This window comes from Typha angustifolia, chromosome 2, assembly GCF_048772165.1.
Source record: "Typha angustifolia cultivar Huaian chromosome 2, ASM4877216v1, whole genome shotgun sequence".
NCBI lineage: Eukaryota > Viridiplantae > Streptophyta > Magnoliopsida > Poales > Typhaceae > Typha > Typha angustifolia.
Window position 1 is genome coordinate 9875923 of NC_133240.1, and position 16506 is coordinate 9892428.

The 16506-nt window shown below is 36.9% G+C and overlaps 2 protein-coding genes across 2 annotated transcripts; both read left to right on the forward strand.

Moving 5' to 3' along the window:
- The first annotated feature begins 2213 nt into the window (after positions 1-2213).
- Positions 2214-4946, forward strand: LOC140775258 (putative wall-associated receptor kinase-like 16). The gene is made up of 3 exons (XM_073118486.1): positions 2214-2906; positions 3375-3542; positions 3645-4946. The coding sequence occupies exons 1-3, from the start codon at positions 2339-2341 to the stop codon at positions 4814-4816; spliced, it is 1908 nt and encodes a 635-aa protein (XP_072974587.1). The 5' UTR covers positions 2214-2338; the 3' UTR covers positions 4817-4946.
- An 896-nt stretch (positions 4947-5842) lies between these two features.
- LOC140772442 (structural maintenance of chromosomes protein 1) lies at positions 5843-16468 on the forward strand. Its single transcript, XM_073114518.1, has 18 exons — positions 5843-6520; positions 7069-7305; positions 7674-7907; positions 8184-8422; positions 9339-9605; positions 9777-10047; positions 11119-11243; positions 11627-11736; positions 11824-11931; positions 12018-12157; positions 13188-13277; positions 13370-13578; positions 13785-13954; positions 14182-14291; positions 14473-14852; positions 15229-15480; positions 15959-16186; positions 16289-16468. The coding sequence occupies exons 1-18, from the start codon at positions 6083-6085 to the stop codon at positions 16335-16337; spliced, it is 3657 nt and encodes a 1218-aa protein (XP_072970619.1). The 5' UTR covers positions 5843-6082; the 3' UTR covers positions 16338-16468.
- Positions 16469-16506: the final 38 nt, after the last annotated feature.

Sequence of the window (16506 nt, forward strand, 5' to 3'; positions counted from 1 at the left end):
TTCCTTTCAAGAATGAAGTAAAATTCAAGTGGCAATTAGACCTTATTCTTCTTGCTACTTACACGACATTTATTTCAACTATCTACTAATTTTGGTTCCATTCTTACGGTGACGCCATCAATGTGATGTTCGATATCAGATCCTTGTGACGTATTGGCGAGTTGACATATAACCAAACCATCATCTATGACTAATTATCCAATCAACTCATGCCTGCATGATGGGTGCTGCCATGGCTATTTCATCTTCTTAACTTTACGAATTTATGACCACTTGCAATATGTGTCAACGACCTCTTCTTCTTCTTTTAATAATTCTACACCTCATATCCAATAATAGATTAACAAATAACAATTTGCTGTTAGTTAGGTGGAAAAATTAATGGATCAGATACAGTTAGACAGTGGGAAAATCATGTCCATATCTTTTTCTTCTTCTTTTTTATCTTATATAAACACTGAATTGATAATAAATTTATTAATTATATTGGCTAGTCCAGCCGGTAGGAAAAAAAAGTATGAAAAAAGATATCATATATGACTTATTTACAAGCCTTTTTTCCTTTTAAAAAGACAGGTAAACGAATGAAATTGCTATTTTGTTCAAAGTCACCTAGCTAAATAAGGGAAATTTATATTAATTAGCTAGATATACAACTCCTTATGTACAGGATCCATACTTGTGTAACACCCATCTACTAAATATAGGTAGAGAAGGTACCTAAGTAATCAAAGTGGCCTCTCAAGTAGGTCAATTTAATTTAAGCTTCTACTTGTCCAATTAATTAAACATTTGCGTTATAAATTAAGGAAACGTACGTTAACCGCTGGATTATGCCCCTTGGGGTGCCTAAGCCCAGTTCCTCACTGCCGACCATGTGGGCCAGGCCAAAGTTTGGAAACCGGATAATTATTTCGTTGACGAATTCATCCTTTTATTTTTAAATGCTTTAAAAATACTTTGGCATTGGTTTTCTCACCGGTCACTTACAATATAGATGCAAAAATGATCTTAATACCATTGAGTTAAAAATACTGAAGGAGAATTATATAGCCAAATAAAAGATATTCTCAAATTTTTGTTAATTTATTTATAGGTTAAAATTAAATTAAATTAAATTATTCTTGAGGAATTAAAAGCAAAATGAGGATGTCGAATGGCAGTTAGACTTTATTCTTGTGATATTTATTCGTGCCAACCGTTGGTTGACGCCACGAATGTGATGTTCGATATCAGATCACAAGTCACAACAACGTAATTAGTAACTATATATGTGATGTCATGCTTTTGCGTTTAATTAAATTTTAATTTCGATACCTTTAATTAGTTCAACAGCTAGCACATTAACCGAGTGATCTCGCTTATCCAACTGTCTCATTTACCAAGTCTAGGTTGAAAATTTGGTTTATCGTACATAATATTGGCTAAAGCCTAAAGCACAGGGGGTTTAACGTACATCGACTGTGCATACATGCATGATCCAGATTATATAACGCCAGTCAGCTAAAATATACATGTATAACGTACCTATCATCAAAGTCAGACACCCAAGCTAGTCAACTAGGCCGCTTATATTTGTTATCTTAAAATAGTCAATTATTCAGCTCCTACTTATTCATTTATTTGTTAATTAATTCGTCAATAATTTATCTAACGGTATCTCCTAATCAAAAGTAAAGACACAGTCCATACGCTTCACCTTCATTTTTTTTTTTTTTTTGTTGTCATTTTTCTATTTTCGCTTATAATAAGATTTGAAAATTTCATTTTGTTCTCTCGTGCAAGCATATGATTCCCTTTTCCAAACTCCAAATTCTAATATAAGGTTGTTGCATTTCAACGGTGCGTAGTATAAACTAAAGTTTCTCTAGCAAGCTGTGTGCATTGACCACTTGTTTATGATGTAAGATCGATCGATCCACAACGGCGAGAGCAACGCGGGGCTAGCTTTATAACCGAAGTACCTATCTAACCAGTTTCTAATAGCTAGACCATAGTACTCTTGATCAAGAGATCTAGCACCATGCAAGTTATGCGGGTACAAGTATGGATACTTTTGCTGCTTGGCATTGCCTCGGCTGCAGACGTATTACGGCCAGGGTGCCAAGACAAGTGCGGCGAAGTGAGCATACCTTACCCTTTCGGCATAGGTAATGGCTGCCATCTCGAGGGCTTCGACGTCACCTGCAACGACACTGATTCCACCCCTAAAGCTTTCATTCATGGTATCGACATTCCGGTCGTTAACATATCCCTGACACCGCCCTATGTGCGCATTAGCTACAACTATACCGGATTTGAATGCTACAACGAAACAAGCAGTACTCAAACGTTTAACATGGACATCGACATCTCTAGTACGCCGGCGTTCCTGTTTTCCGACAAGCACAACATGTTCACAGCCATCGGTTGTCATACACTTGCATACATCTTGGGCTGGAACGACACTAGTCAAAGTTATATTTATGCGAGCTCGTGCCTAGCGATGTGCCACTCGAAAGATAGTGCGGTGAATGGCTCATGCTCGGGGATGGGCTGCTGCCAGACCTCCATCTCCAAGGATCTCAACTACTTCTACGTGCAGTGGGCAGGTTTCAACCACAGCGACGTTTGGAATTACAGCCCATGCAGCTACGCCATGCTAGCTGAGAAGGATTGGTACAATTTCAGTACCCTGGATCTGCCGGGTATTGACTTCTGGAATAACAAAGTTAAGAAAGGGTATCCGATAATGCTCGACTGGGCCATCCGCAACGCTAACTCGTGCCAGGAGGCAGAACATCGACAGGACTACGCTTGCCGCAGCAACAATAGCGTCTGCCAAAACTCGACCAACGGTCCTGGGTATACTTGCAATTGTTCACTGGGTTATCTAGGCAATCCATACCTTGTCGATGGATGTCAAGGTTACTTCTTCTCTTTTATTCTTCCTTAATCCGAATACATTTGTCGTGAGGTACTTCAATATCCTTATCCTAATTTCTACCGTTAGTCCCATGGATAATATAGCCGGTTTTTATTTTCAATGTCCTGTACCGGTTTCTTTATAATCCTAGCTTTAATGACATATTTATAAGAATTAGAAATTCATTGAAAACTAGTTGTGCGTGCATGTTATCTTATTTGACTCAAAAATAATAGGAAGCTACTTCAAATCTCTCACTCTAATTCTTATGAATTCAAATCTTTTTAAAATTACATTTTTTTAGTCGCTCTCTCTAAATGGCTTCTGAGGTAGTTAGTACGAAACCTCCTTCCAGTTTACACACTTTGTTCCATTAACGCTTAAATTTGTATTTCATACTAAAGACCGACCTTGATAGGAGGGTATAGAAGAATTAATTATATTTATTGATAATTAAATGGAATGGCAGATATTAATGAGTGTGAGGAGATGGGAGAACACGGTACTTGCTTTGGGGAGTGCACAAACCTACCAGGGAACTACAGCTGTACTTGTCCGGCAGGAACTAAGGGGAATGCTAATGTGAAAGACGGTTGCCTTAAAGATGACAAAATGGCTTTTCTCAAACCGGTTATAGGTAATTATTTTAATCCTCTCCAATTTACATAGGTAGCATCAGGATTCAGACGGTATATTTTTGCTCTCCGTATCTCCCTACGTGCTATTTGTGCATGAACAGGTAGCTGCGTTGGCCTCTTCCTCTTAGTCGCTATTTGTTTTACGGCATATGTGGGGTTTGAAAAGAGAAAACTTATTAGAACGAGAAGGAAGTTCTTTGAACAGAATGGTGGTCTTCTTTTGCAACAAGAGATCAACTCACAGAAGTGTACAACTTTCAAAATATATACCAAAGAAGAACTTATGAAGGCTACCAACAATTTTGACAAAAGCTCTATCATCGGACGCGGTGGCCATGGCATCGTTTATAAAGGTGTTTTAGAAGGCCAAAGAACAGTGGCTGTTAAGAAGTCCAGGATCATGGATGAGGGCCAACTGAAGGAGTACACAAAAGAAACTTTCATACTTTCCCAGATCAACCATAGGAATATTGTTAAACTCTTGGGTTGTTGCTTAGAGGTCGAGGTTCCTATGCTGGTCTATGAGTTTGTATCAAACGGCACCCTCTTCCACCATCTTCATGGCATAAATGTAAGCTGTCAAATGCATTTGACTATGCGTCTAAAGATCGCCGTAGAATCGGCAGAAGCATTAGCCTATCTTCACTCATGGGCTTCCCCACCTATCCTGCATGGAGATGTCAAGTCCTCAAACATACTACTGGACGAGCAATTTACCGCAAAAGTGTCAGACTTTGGGGCGTCAAAGCTTGCTCCCATGGATGAAGCCCAATTAGCCACATTAGTGCAAGGGACATGTGGTTACTTAGACCCAGAGTACATGCAGACGTGCCAATTGACGGATAAAAGCGATGTCTACAGCTTTGCGGTAGTTCTATTGGAGCTTATCACAGGAAAAAGAGCACTTTACTTTGAAGGATCAGAGGAAGAGAGAAGCCTTGTGTCTTGTTTCTATTCCGCAATGAAGGAGGGTAAGTTCTTTGAGATTTTGGACGATCAAGTTAAACGAGAAGGAGGGGAGGAGTTGTTTCAAGAGTTTGCAAATCTTATCGATCAGTGTTTGAGCTTGAAAGGTGTGGAAAGGCCGACCATGAAGGAAGTCGCCGAAGTACTTGAAAGGCTGCGAAAGTACGACCAGAGCTTATTGCTGCAGCACAATTTGGAGGAGATAGAGTGCTTACTCGGTGAACCATCAAGCTTTCCTGCTGAAGATACCACTTCCTATGGCACTGTGGAGCACAGTGCCATGAAAAATATAGGAGCAGGGCGTTGATATATCTCTCAAATTAAACCTATATATACCTTTTATTTAATAAGCTTCCTTTTGTGCTCGTATGCTTCTTCTTTTTTTTTTTTTTTTTTTCTTTACTTTGATAAATAATCTATGGTGTTTATAAGTTGCTGTCAACACTATGATATGGTTGTAATACATATTGATCTGTTAAAATTATGTGATTTTCGAATTATGAATGGAAAAAATAATATATATATATATATATATATATATATATATATATCTACTACTGATTTTATTTGATGAATGTTTTCCCATTATATTCGATTTTCCAGCTGTCTGTTAAAGAGATATCAACAGCTTAATGCCAAATGAAGGCTCTAATACCATCGTGCAAAAGCAAAGACTTATTAAAATTATTAGTATTAACTCATCAAAAAACTCAATAATTTTAACAATTAGTGCCCATAGATATATCATATGAAATAGTGACATTTTGGAAATATCCATGGTCCATAATACAAAGGGCATTTAAAATGAAGCAAAGTGATATTACTGGAGCAACTATCACTCTCCGTGGAACAATCGTAAGCTACATTAATTGACTTCGTTATGATCTTTTATTTCTTTTGGCATTGACTTTGTTATAGATAAATAAATATGATAGTTTTCTTTTGTTGTTGCGATGAACTCGTATTCCAATTGTAATATGACCAAATGAATTAAATGGAGTAGTGGCAGTATGAGCTTAAGCCACAGCGGTGATATGAAAAAAATAAAAATAAATAAAACTCTCTAATACAAGGATTGTATTATAGTATATCCCTCAAAGTGCCATATTTATTTATCTATATACTCTTTTAAGTTTAGTAATTTGCATATATAACCCTCAAAATCCATTATTTTTTTTTTTTTGACTTGCTGACAATTATAAGCGAGAATATATATATAAAAATTTTATTTTGCTATTAAGTATATCAAATTTTAGATATGGGCATTGGATAAAGGCCGGGCTTTATGTCGGGCCGAACGAGCGCTCCAAAATATATTCATGCTGACTACTGAATTAGTGAACGACGGATTCGTGCTCGCAAATCCTCCCTCTTGCTCGTCTCTCCTATTTCCTCTTCCCTCCCATTTCATATCATCCAATTCTCTGTTCTCATCCCCTTCTTCTCCTCCTTCCCCACTCCACTCTTCCACTTCTAACCCCAAACCCTAGATCCTCGATTCCTTCATTAAACCTCGTTTTCCATGGAAGAACTACGCCAACCCTAGGTCTTCAATCTCCGAACCCTAAGCAAGATGCCGTCGCTAATCTCCTCGGGTAAGATCCACCGCCTCGAGCTCGAGAACTTCAAATCGTACAAAGGATTCCAAACCATCGGCCCCTTCTACGACTTCACTGCTATCATCGGTCCTAATGGCGCCGGGAAATCCAACCTCATGGACGCCATCAGCTTTGTTCTCGGCGTTCGGTCCGGTCACCTTCGGGGTGCGCAGCTGAAGGATTTGATCTACGCGTTTGATGACAGGGAGAAGGAGCAGAAGGGGAGGAGGGCATTCGTCCGCCTCGTCTACGTGATGGGGAACGAGTCCGAGCTCCAGTTCACGCGGACCATCACGGGGGCCGGTGGAAGTGAGTACCGCATCGATGGGAGAGTCGTGACATGGGATGAGTACAATGCTAAGCTCAAGTCTCTCGGAATTCTTGTAAAGGCACGCAATTTCTTAGTTTTCCAGGTAAGTATCTCTGCTTTTCCTTGCAATCTCCTAGTTTTCCTGAATTGAAGTAAGCCTTGAAATAGCTGCCAATTTTAGAATTGGCTGTTGTAATTCGTTTACAATGATTTTTAATTAATTTTTGATGTAAGTTGCCAAAGAAACTAAGACATAAGTTTTCATCTTTACTCGGTTGCTTGATTCATTTGCTTAATACTGTGATTTTTGGATCCAAGTTTCAACCACCCAATAAATGGTAAATAGTAATCTTAGGTAAACAGAGACAACCAGCTTTGTACCAAATGTGCTGAAAAGAGGTCTTTCACATTGTAACAGGTGTTTCCTGTCTAAAATGCATAAATTATTCTAAGAATCCGCTACTTGGATGCCTTTCAAATTTTTAATAGATCCTGTGGAAGCTACTGCAACATGTCTGAAACTTTATTTAACACGTTGTTTGTCAAATTAGCTGTACATAAAGTATTGGACCAATAGTATATTGTACCCTGTTTCAGGGATTTATCCACTGTTGTGCTTTGTATCTCATGAAATATAAACACATGCACTAGGGTGATGTGGAATCAATTGCCTCAAAGAACCCTAAGGAGCTTACTGCTCTTCTTGAGCAAATCTCTGGATCTGATGAGCTTAAAAAAGACTACGAGGAGCTTGAGGAACAGAAGGCCAGAGCCGAGGAAAAATCTGCACTTGTTTATCAGGAAAAGAGAACCATTGTTATGGAGAGAAAGCAAAAGAAGGCACAAAAGGAAGAGGCAGAGAAGCATCTCCGGCTCCAAGATCAACTGGTACAGTAAATTTAGTGTATCTCTCTTATCTTCGCATGCTACAGTCAGTGACAAGATCATCTGAAAAGGATCACACACAAACATACTTCCAGCATGAAATTATCTGCCTACAATTGTAGTATATGTCCACACTTTTTTTTCTCTCAGGTAGCATGTAACCACCTGTCTATTTTATGTGTTGCCACTACTACCGAGTCACTCTTGGAATTTCGCTGTGGGTCCACACATTTTTTTTCTCTCATGGAAATTGTCCATTTCCAGTTCTTTGACTTCCATGTTCTCTGGACAGATCAAGTTCTTAATAGATTTCTCTTGATAATTTTTCATATTAGATTCCTTATTTGAGTTCTTATATGATGTCTTTGCAGAAATCACTGAAGCAAGAACACTTTTTGTGGCAACTTTATAATATTGAGAAGGATATGGGAAAGATAGATGCTGAACTTGAAGGTGATAGAAAAAACCTGGAAGAAGTTCGAGAAGCAAATAAAGAAAGTGACCTCGAAGTAACAACAAAAACTAAAGAGCAAAGTGGGTATCTAAAGAAGATGACTTTATGTGAAAAGAGTATTGCGAAGAAAAAGCTTGAACTTGATAAGAAGGTGAGACATCTTCCATTTGCTGCTTTGAATTTACTGGCAATTCACCACCATTCCGAGTTGAAGTAATGTGTTCCTCAGAGAATCTTGTTTCAGTATGCCTGCTGCTAGTTGCTTAATTAAGATCTTTTATTTTCCTGTTGCATTCTCATTTTGAGTGTTGTATGATGCCCGCCCTTGTGTCTGTGTGGGATGTGGATCTGTTAGATTTCTGTCCTTACAGTTATATGACACCTTCATCACAAACATGAATAATAACACTTACTACTTTTTCTCCAGCAACCTGAGCTTCTAAAACTGAAGGAACAAATATCTCGCATTAGATCAAAAATTAAAAGTAGCAATAAGGAGCTTGAAAAAAAGAAAGAAGATCAGAGGAAGCATGGAGAAGAAATAAAAAGGTTACAAAAGGACTTGCTTGATGTCACTGAAGCTATCCGGGAGTTGAATGAGCAGGGCCAGGACAATATTGGGAAACTCCAGTTAGCTGATGATCAGCTTAGAGAATACCACAGGATGTAAGTTTTCGTTCAAGCTATTTACCCTTTGTCACATACAAAATTACATACTAAATCTTTATTTAGCAGGTCTTGGTAATATTACATCATGGTGGCTGGAAAACAATATCAATATAAATCACCTTCAAAATCACAAGTCTTTTTTCCCTCCGACTATGTCTATTAGATTGATATGACTTCCCAAAACAATGTGGGTTTTAATATATATATATATTTTTTCTATTTGGATAGGAAAAGCTTGTCTGATTGGCTGGGTATTGGCTGCAGTGTGATGGGCATGTTGTTTGTACAAAGGATAGGAATAGTGAAAAGACAAAGCTCATATGAGTTTATATAAGACACTGCTTTTCTGAAACTCGTCTGAAAGCATCAATCTTTGGGTTTGTTTGTTAGTTAGACTGTAGTGATATCTTGTGTTTCTCTTTTGTTCATTTCTTGGGCGTGAGGTAAATATACAGCTAGTAAAAACTAAAAGGTCATTCTTGACACTCAGCTATGTTCTTATCTACTGCTTTTCTCTACTCAATCCAGCTGAAATGAACATCTAGTAAGTTTTTCTCTGCGAGTGCAATGATTGAAGCAGCCAGTAGTCAAATGGCAGCCTAATGGCTGTCTGCTGGACCATCATAGAGTAACCATATTTAAGGACAAACATTTATCTGCAAGAACATATGTGGGAACCAGATTTTCCATTAGAGCATGGGTGGCAGAAACAGAAGAACCTGTATAATGTTCAAGTATTTGGAGTTGGATGGTTCTTTATCAGAATCTGCTGGTTACATTTATACTTAATGGCATATAGTTGTTAGGGTGGAACATTATGATGATTGGCATGATCTATCCTTGATTTGTTCTGGTCATTGCACTCTAAGAGTTTCAGAGTTTCCTGATAATTCAATTTTATTTGATGTTGCAGTAAGGAGGATGCTGGTATGAAAACTGCAAAATTGAGAGATGAGAAAGAGGTCTATGATAGGCAACTGCATGCTGATATGGAGGCTCAAAAGAATTTGGAGGAGAATCTTCAGCAGTTACTTAATCGTCAAGAGGAGATATCATCACAGGAGAATGAAATCCAAACAAAATTAAAGAAGGTTGTTGATTCAATCCCGAAACATGAAGTTGAGCTTGCACGGATCAAAGAGGAACTTAGTAAGATTGCAAAAGAACGTCAATCATCTGGGTTAGTTGAATATTATACTAGCTTTTATTTCTATGCAAATTATTCCCTTTTTGGAGTTATCTCTTAATGTTGTGCAAGTATTTATTTATTCCACTTTTGTATTTCAAAGCTTCCAACTTTTTACTGGATAATTTATATCTCTGCCAATTGTTAATTTTGATCCATGTCCAGAGCGAAGTACCAGAAATTAAAGCAAAGGGTTGATGAAATAGATATACAATTGCGTGAGCTGAAAGCTGACAAGCATGAAAGTGAGCGAGATGCTCGGCTTTCTGAAACAGTTCAGAGTTTGAAAAGACTTTTCCCTGGAGTCCATGGTCGCATGACTGAGCTATGCAGGCCCTCGCAGAAGAAGTATAACCTTTCTGTGACTGTTGCTATGGGTAAATTTATGGATGCAGTAGTGGTGGAAGATGAGAATACAGGAAAAGAATGTATTAAGGTACTTCTAACAAGCATGCTATCTTAATATCTTAATGTATTGATCATGCTACTACTTTTAGTGCAATATTGTGCCTTCCTACAGGAAAATCATGATCATGAAGAGCCAAATTGGGGGAAGCTCATTTTTTCACATTTTTTAAAAGTCAACATTTTTGCTGAAGCTTTTCTACTCTTCTATCATTTCCTTAACAAGTTCTTCTCTTTTCTCATCATTTAAAATAATTGATATTCAACATAGTTGAAGTTTTGTCCGAAACAGAGGTGTTTTGCTGGAATGTTTTGCGTTTCAATCCTATTTGATTCGAAACTGCCCCCGAAATTAGCATCTAAACTGAAACAACCCTAATAAGAATTTTTTTAATGTATGTTTTAAATTCTAAGCTGGATTTAACCAACTTGTACTTAATCAATATCAGTCTCATTGCTTAAATGCTATTAGATTTTGTGTGATACATTGAAAAAATAAGATAAAAGACTCTTTATCTAAAGAAGTCTGGAACCCATACAACGAAACTAGAGTCGAAACCGGCCGAAACTGACTAAAAAGCTTCATTTTTTAACCAAGCCAAAACTATAACTGAATCCAAAACTTTGAACTTTGATATTCAGAAATTAAAACAGGAGGGAGGTCCCTCATGTATCCTGAAAGGTCCTATAATTTTGTGTGATAGGTTACCATCGATCAACTTTTTTTTTTCTATTAAATGTTCTCATTTATAAAGTCAAATTTTTATGGTTATTCAAACTTAAGTAGCTAGTTGATATTGGTTACACCTTTATGGTCAGGAAGGCTTAATGCAAGAATTAAACGGATTCTTACTTTTTATGGCTACAAGTTATTTTGCTATGTATAATTGTTAATAATCTCATGTAACCATTGTCGTACTCTTGCTTGCATGCTGAGTTACTTTAGTGATGAAGAGACATACTTTCTTTGCACTTAATGAGGTATAATACTAAGTGATAACTTGTATTCTGCTTACTGGTATTTGGCTGAAACATTGCAATATGTGGTAATATTGTTCTATTGCAGTCCAGAAAATAACTGTGCTATTTTTTTTTGTTTTAGTATTTAAAGGAACAACGCCTTCCTCCACAGACGTTCATCCCTCTGCAATCAATTCGTGTGAAGCCAATAACTGAGAGGTTACGTACTCTGGGAGGAACTGCACAGTTGGTCTTTGATGTTATACAATATCCTTAGCATTTAAATCATATGAAGTTATTGATGGATAAAGGAGACTTATAATGTGCATGCATCTTTCTGTTTATCTGCAAACAGTAACAGCTTCTCTTTATCATTTTATAGTAACCACTGAAACTAAGAATGCTGAAGTAAACGATTTCCTCTGGATTTTCTGCAACTTACCAATGTAGAACATATCGTGACCAGACAACAGATAATAAACATGCAGAGCATTGCACAATATAACTTTTATTGGCAGATAAATCTGCTTAGATTTATTTATCCTGCTTAAGCCTATTGATGCGTCATTTGAATGTCACAATTTCATATTACTAAGTTTTTTTTCTTACTTTTATTAAGAAAAGGATTTTTGCTTACTTAACAATGTCACATTTGATCGATCTTTGGAGAAGGCTGTTTTGTATGCTGTTGGTAATACACTAGTTTGTGATGGCCTTGAAGAAGCTAAAGTTCTAAGCTGGAGTGGGGATAGGCACAAGGGTAATAGAGCTTTATTGTCCTTTTGATCAATGCATCTATGTGATGGCTATTTTTATTACTATTTATTTGTATAAATTCTGGATGTAGTTGTGACTGTTGATGGGATTCTTCTGACTAAGTCTGGTACAATGACGGGAGGAATAAGCGGTGGAATGGAAGCTAGATCAAACAAGTGGGACAATAGTAGAATTGAATGTATGTGGTACTCCTCCACCCTTTGTTGGAGTTATGGAATGTCTGCAATTTAACTGGCTATCTTTTCGCCCATTGATGTTTTACAGCTCTTAAGAAGAAGAAAACTCAATTGGAATCAGAAATGGCAGAGCTTGGATCACCTAGGGAGTTACAGAAGAAGGAGCTTGGATTATCAGAAAAAATCACAGGACTTGAAAGGAAAATTCACTATTTGAATGTTGAGGAGGTAAGTTGTTTGAGCTACTTGTTGTACATACACATATAACTATTGTTTCAAATCCCGACATGGCATCCAAGAAAATTGAACCCTTGACATCATTTTGAGCTTGCAGGCGAAAGTTCATTTGTGTGTGTACACATAAATTTAAGTAATTTGTTCAAAATTGACAACAAGGATGAGGATCTATTTTCTTGTTAAAAGTGATACTGTGTTTTCATTCCTTAACTCTTCATATGTTCTTGTAGTTTCTTGAATCTTTCTTTAAATTTTATATGAAGAATAATGAGAAATTACCAAATTAGAAACAGAAAACACTACCACCAAAGAGGAGAATTTTTAGGAGAATTTTTTTAAGACTTTCTCAACCTCATCTCTTATTATATAAGGTTGCATTTGGATGTGGTATAAGTCCTAAATTAGTTTAGATATTCTCATTTCTTAAACTTAACGAAGATAATTTAAACCAGTTTAGGCTAATATGGTATTGGATGTAAATCAGTATTGTGGTGTAACAATTACACTTGATGTAACATGATAAAAATAATAAATCTGAGAGATACTTTAGCAAATGAGTATGATACTCTTTATAGTGGATGGATGAGGAGAAAAGAGGGGGGAAAGAGAGAGAGAGAGAGGGAGAGAGAGAGAATGGTTGAATTGGTATTAATTATAGTGATATCTTTTAGGGGGGAGAGAGAGAGAGAGAGAGAGAGAATGGTTGAATTGGTATTAATTATAGTGATATCTTTTAAGGGTAAAATGGTAATTAAATTTTGTTAGTAAATATAAAATATTGGATGGAAGAGGATAGAAGAGAGATGTACTATTAAATTAGTTTTGAGATAAACCATTGTCTCGATACTAAATCAGTATAACGCTCACTATATTAGAATGAAGTTATGCTTATTCCCTATCCAAATGCAGCCTAAATATCAGTTACTGGTGTTTGGTTACAGCTCAAATATTTGCTTTTATCAGGTCTTTTCAAATGCTATGTTTGTGGTTTTGTTGCTTATGTGGAAATGCTTGTCTGCAGAAAACTTTTAATGAAAAGCTAGCAAAATTGAAAGTAGAAAAAGTTACCATCAAAGAGGAGATTGGTCGTCTTAAGCCTGAACTGCAGAAGGTGATGAACTCTCAACATGTTTTGCTCTACTTTTGACATCAACACCTAAGAGGCTAATACTTTGAATCTAATGGTTGATTGTTGTTGTGCAGTTACAAAGTCTTATTTCAAGAAAAAGCGAGGACATCCAAAAGCTTGAGAAAAGGATAAATGAGATTGTTGATCGGATTTACAAGGATTTCAGTGCCTCTGTTGGAGTGAAAAACATCCGAGAGTATGAAGAAAGCCAGCTTAAGGCTGCTCAAGAGATGAATGAGAGAAAGCTAAGCTTGAGCAATCAAATGTCAAAATTGAAATATCAGTGAGTATTTGGTGATATCTGGTCCTCTTTGATATATAGAAACATTGGATTTCAATTGGATACTGGTGCAAATCCATCCAAACAAATTACTTTGCTAATTGTTCCCTATAGAAATAGAATTCCTGTTGCAGACAATGATATGTGAAAGAGGTGTTTCTGTAGATCTTCCTTTTGAAGTTGTGTGATTCATAATTGTTGTCTCATAGGCTGGAGTATGAACAGAAGCGAGACATGAAGACTCCGATTACAAAGCTGATTTCATCTCGCGATTCTTTAGACAAAGAGTTAAAAGATGCACAGGAAAAGGATTCTGATGCCAAGCTGGAAGCTGAGCAAATTGCAAATCAGATGGAGGAGCTGAAATCTGAGGCTGACGGTACTTATACAACTTATCTTATGAGCTTATGCTCCACTTGTAGATATTTAGATCAGATGATTGGTTGACCTTTCAATAAAATATTAAGGTTGTTTTTCTTTCTCTGATTACAGCATTGCTTCTGAATCAAATCTACTAGTTGGTCATAATTGGCAAACATAAGTTGCTCAAACGAAATTATGATTGTGTCTAATTGTAGATTTAATTACTTGTCTTTTCCTCTGTAGAGTGGAAATCCAGGTCAGATGAATGTGAAAAGGTCATCGATGAACTAAAGAAGCAGAATGCTAGTGTCACAGGAATGATAGGGAAACTGGAGCGCCAGATAAAATCAAAGGTTCATTGCTAGAACTCTTGGTCACTTTCAAGAATCACTGATTTAAGTTGTGCACTCTTCTCCTATTGTTTGTTATAATTGATAATACATTTAGTCTATTGAGACTGTCCAATCGTTGATAGCAAGTATATTTCTAGCTTTGAGGTTATCATCACAATAAATACATTCTCTGACATGACAGGATGCACAACTTGGGCAGCTTAAATCCCGCAAGCAAGAGATACATGAAAAGTGTGACCTTGAGCAATTGAAGCTTCCCACAATTGACGATCCAATGGATACTGGATCATCCGTGCAGGAACCAAACCTTGACTACAGTCAGCTGAGTAGAACCTATCTGCATGATATGAGACCCTCTGAGCGTGAGAAGCTTGAGGCAGATTTCAAACAAAAAATGGACACTTTAATAGCTGAAATCGAAAGGACAGCTCCAAACCTGAAGGCTCTGGACCAGTATGAGGCACTTCAAGGGAAGGAAAAGGAAGTTATTGAGAAATTTGAAGCAGTGAGGAAGGAGGAGAAAGAGATATCTGACAAATATAATTCCGTCAAGCAGAAGAGGTAATGCACTCATACTAATCGAATTTTGTATGAAAAGTCTACAAAGTATTGTCACAGTGTATGCTCAATTAAATTTTTTTAATCGATTTAAATATGATTTTCATTTTAGAGCTGCAAGTTAGAAAGTATTCAGAGTAGCATTCTATCTTAAAATGTAATTGCTGGCAAGTTCACTTATGTGAAATTCACGTTGTTTGCTTGATGATCATTGTTGACTTACGTATCCAGAGATTTAGCATAATGACATCTTTATTTAAAAGGAATAGTAGGTTAATCTCAAAAGCTGAAGTTTCTTTAGGTACAGTTTTGCTGATTGGCATTTTACTTCTTGATAACTATGTAGTAATCTACATTAAAGCTGCTCTTGGTTGTCCAGGTATGAGCTTTTCATGGAGGCGTTTGATCATATCTCTAAAAGTATTGACAGAATTTACAAGCAATTAACAAAGAGCCACACACATCCACTTGGGGGAACAGCATATTTGAATCTAGAAAATGAGGATGAGCCTTTCTTGCACGGCATCAAGTACACAGCAATGCCCCCTACAAAACGCTTTAGAGATATGGAACAATTATCTGGCGGGGAGAAGACTGTTGCAGCACTTGCATTGCTCTTCTCCATTCACAGGTATATTTTCTTTACACAAATCTGTTATTCATCTTTCTTTGTCAATTGTTGGTCTGTAAAAAGGAAGTCTGCGACTTGCTCCTTGAGCTTTTTTTTAAAAAAAAAAAACTTCCCTGAGCTGTCTATTTGAAAATTCATGATTCTACTGAAATGTGTATGGTGTCATGCTTGATGCCTGCATAGTGAGTGCTATATATGTCACCAGTGACAGTGTAAAACTACTTTGACTTGCAACGGCATGTACCATAATCCATTATGTTCAGATTTAACAGGACAATCAGAATAATGCTCCTTCCATTAAAAAAAAAGCTTTCGCATGATTCTGTCAATTTTCTGAGCTCGTTTGGTTTATTTGTATCACTCATGTGCTTACCTAATAGGAGCTTAAGCTTTGAAAGCTTTATTTGTACCTGCAGAAAAGCTATCTTAATATATGTGTTGAATGTTCTCTACCTTACTTTCTGCACAAAATTTTCAGTTACAGGCCATCTCCATTCTTCATATTGGATGAAGTTGATGCGGCTCTTGATAATCTGAATGTTTCAAAGGTTGCTGGCTTTATTAGGTCAAAATCATGTGATCGGTCTAGGGGTGAACAAGATGATGATGGAGGATTTGGGTTCCAAAGTATTGTGATATCGCTGAAGGACAGCTTCTACGACAAAGCTGAGGCATTAGTTGGGGTTTATAGAGACTCTGAAAGAAGGTAAGAATGCACCATTTCCTTTTTCTTATGCATAACCTCTCATCAGTTTCAGTCTTATCTATTTACTATCTGCAAGCATGTGACACTGTATATTATATGCAGCTGCTCGAGAACTTTAACATTCGACCTGACCAAATATAGGGAGTCATGAAGCTGTCTTAATTTGTGGTGGATCTGTGAGAGACTACCCACTGTAAAGTTTGACTTCAGTCGTATCAGACAACTGCTTTGTTGTTGTAAATATCTTTGTTAAATAGTACGAGCCAGAGAATTTCTGTTTAACTTTGGAATGACCGGAAGAGCATCTTAATTTAAACAGT

Bases quoted from the DNA above. Each gene is read 5' to 3' on its own strand.
- LOC140775258 (XM_073118486.1), top strand. From the start codon at position 2,339: ATGGACATCGACATCTCTAGTACGCCGGCGTTCCTGTTTTCCGACAAG. The intron at 2,907-3,374 runs GTTACTTCTTCT...ATGGAATGGCAG, and splicing joins CCTTGTCGATGGATGTCAAG to ATATTAATGAGTGTGAGGAG. The intron at 3,543-3,644 runs GTAATTATTTTA...GTGCATGAACAG, and splicing joins TTTTCTCAAACCGGTTATAG to GTAGCTGCGTTGGCCTCTTC.
- LOC140772442 (XM_073114518.1), top strand. From the start codon at position 6,083: ATGCCGTCGCTAATCTCCTCGGGTAAGATCCACCGCCTCGAGCTCGAG. The intron at 6,521-7,068 runs GTAAGTATCTCT...CACATGCACTAG, and splicing joins GCAATTTCTTAGTTTTCCAG to GGTGATGTGGAATCAATTGC. The intron at 13,579-13,784 runs GTGAGTATTTGG...GTTGTCTCATAG, and splicing joins ATGTCAAAATTGAAATATCA to GCTGGAGTATGAACAGAAGC.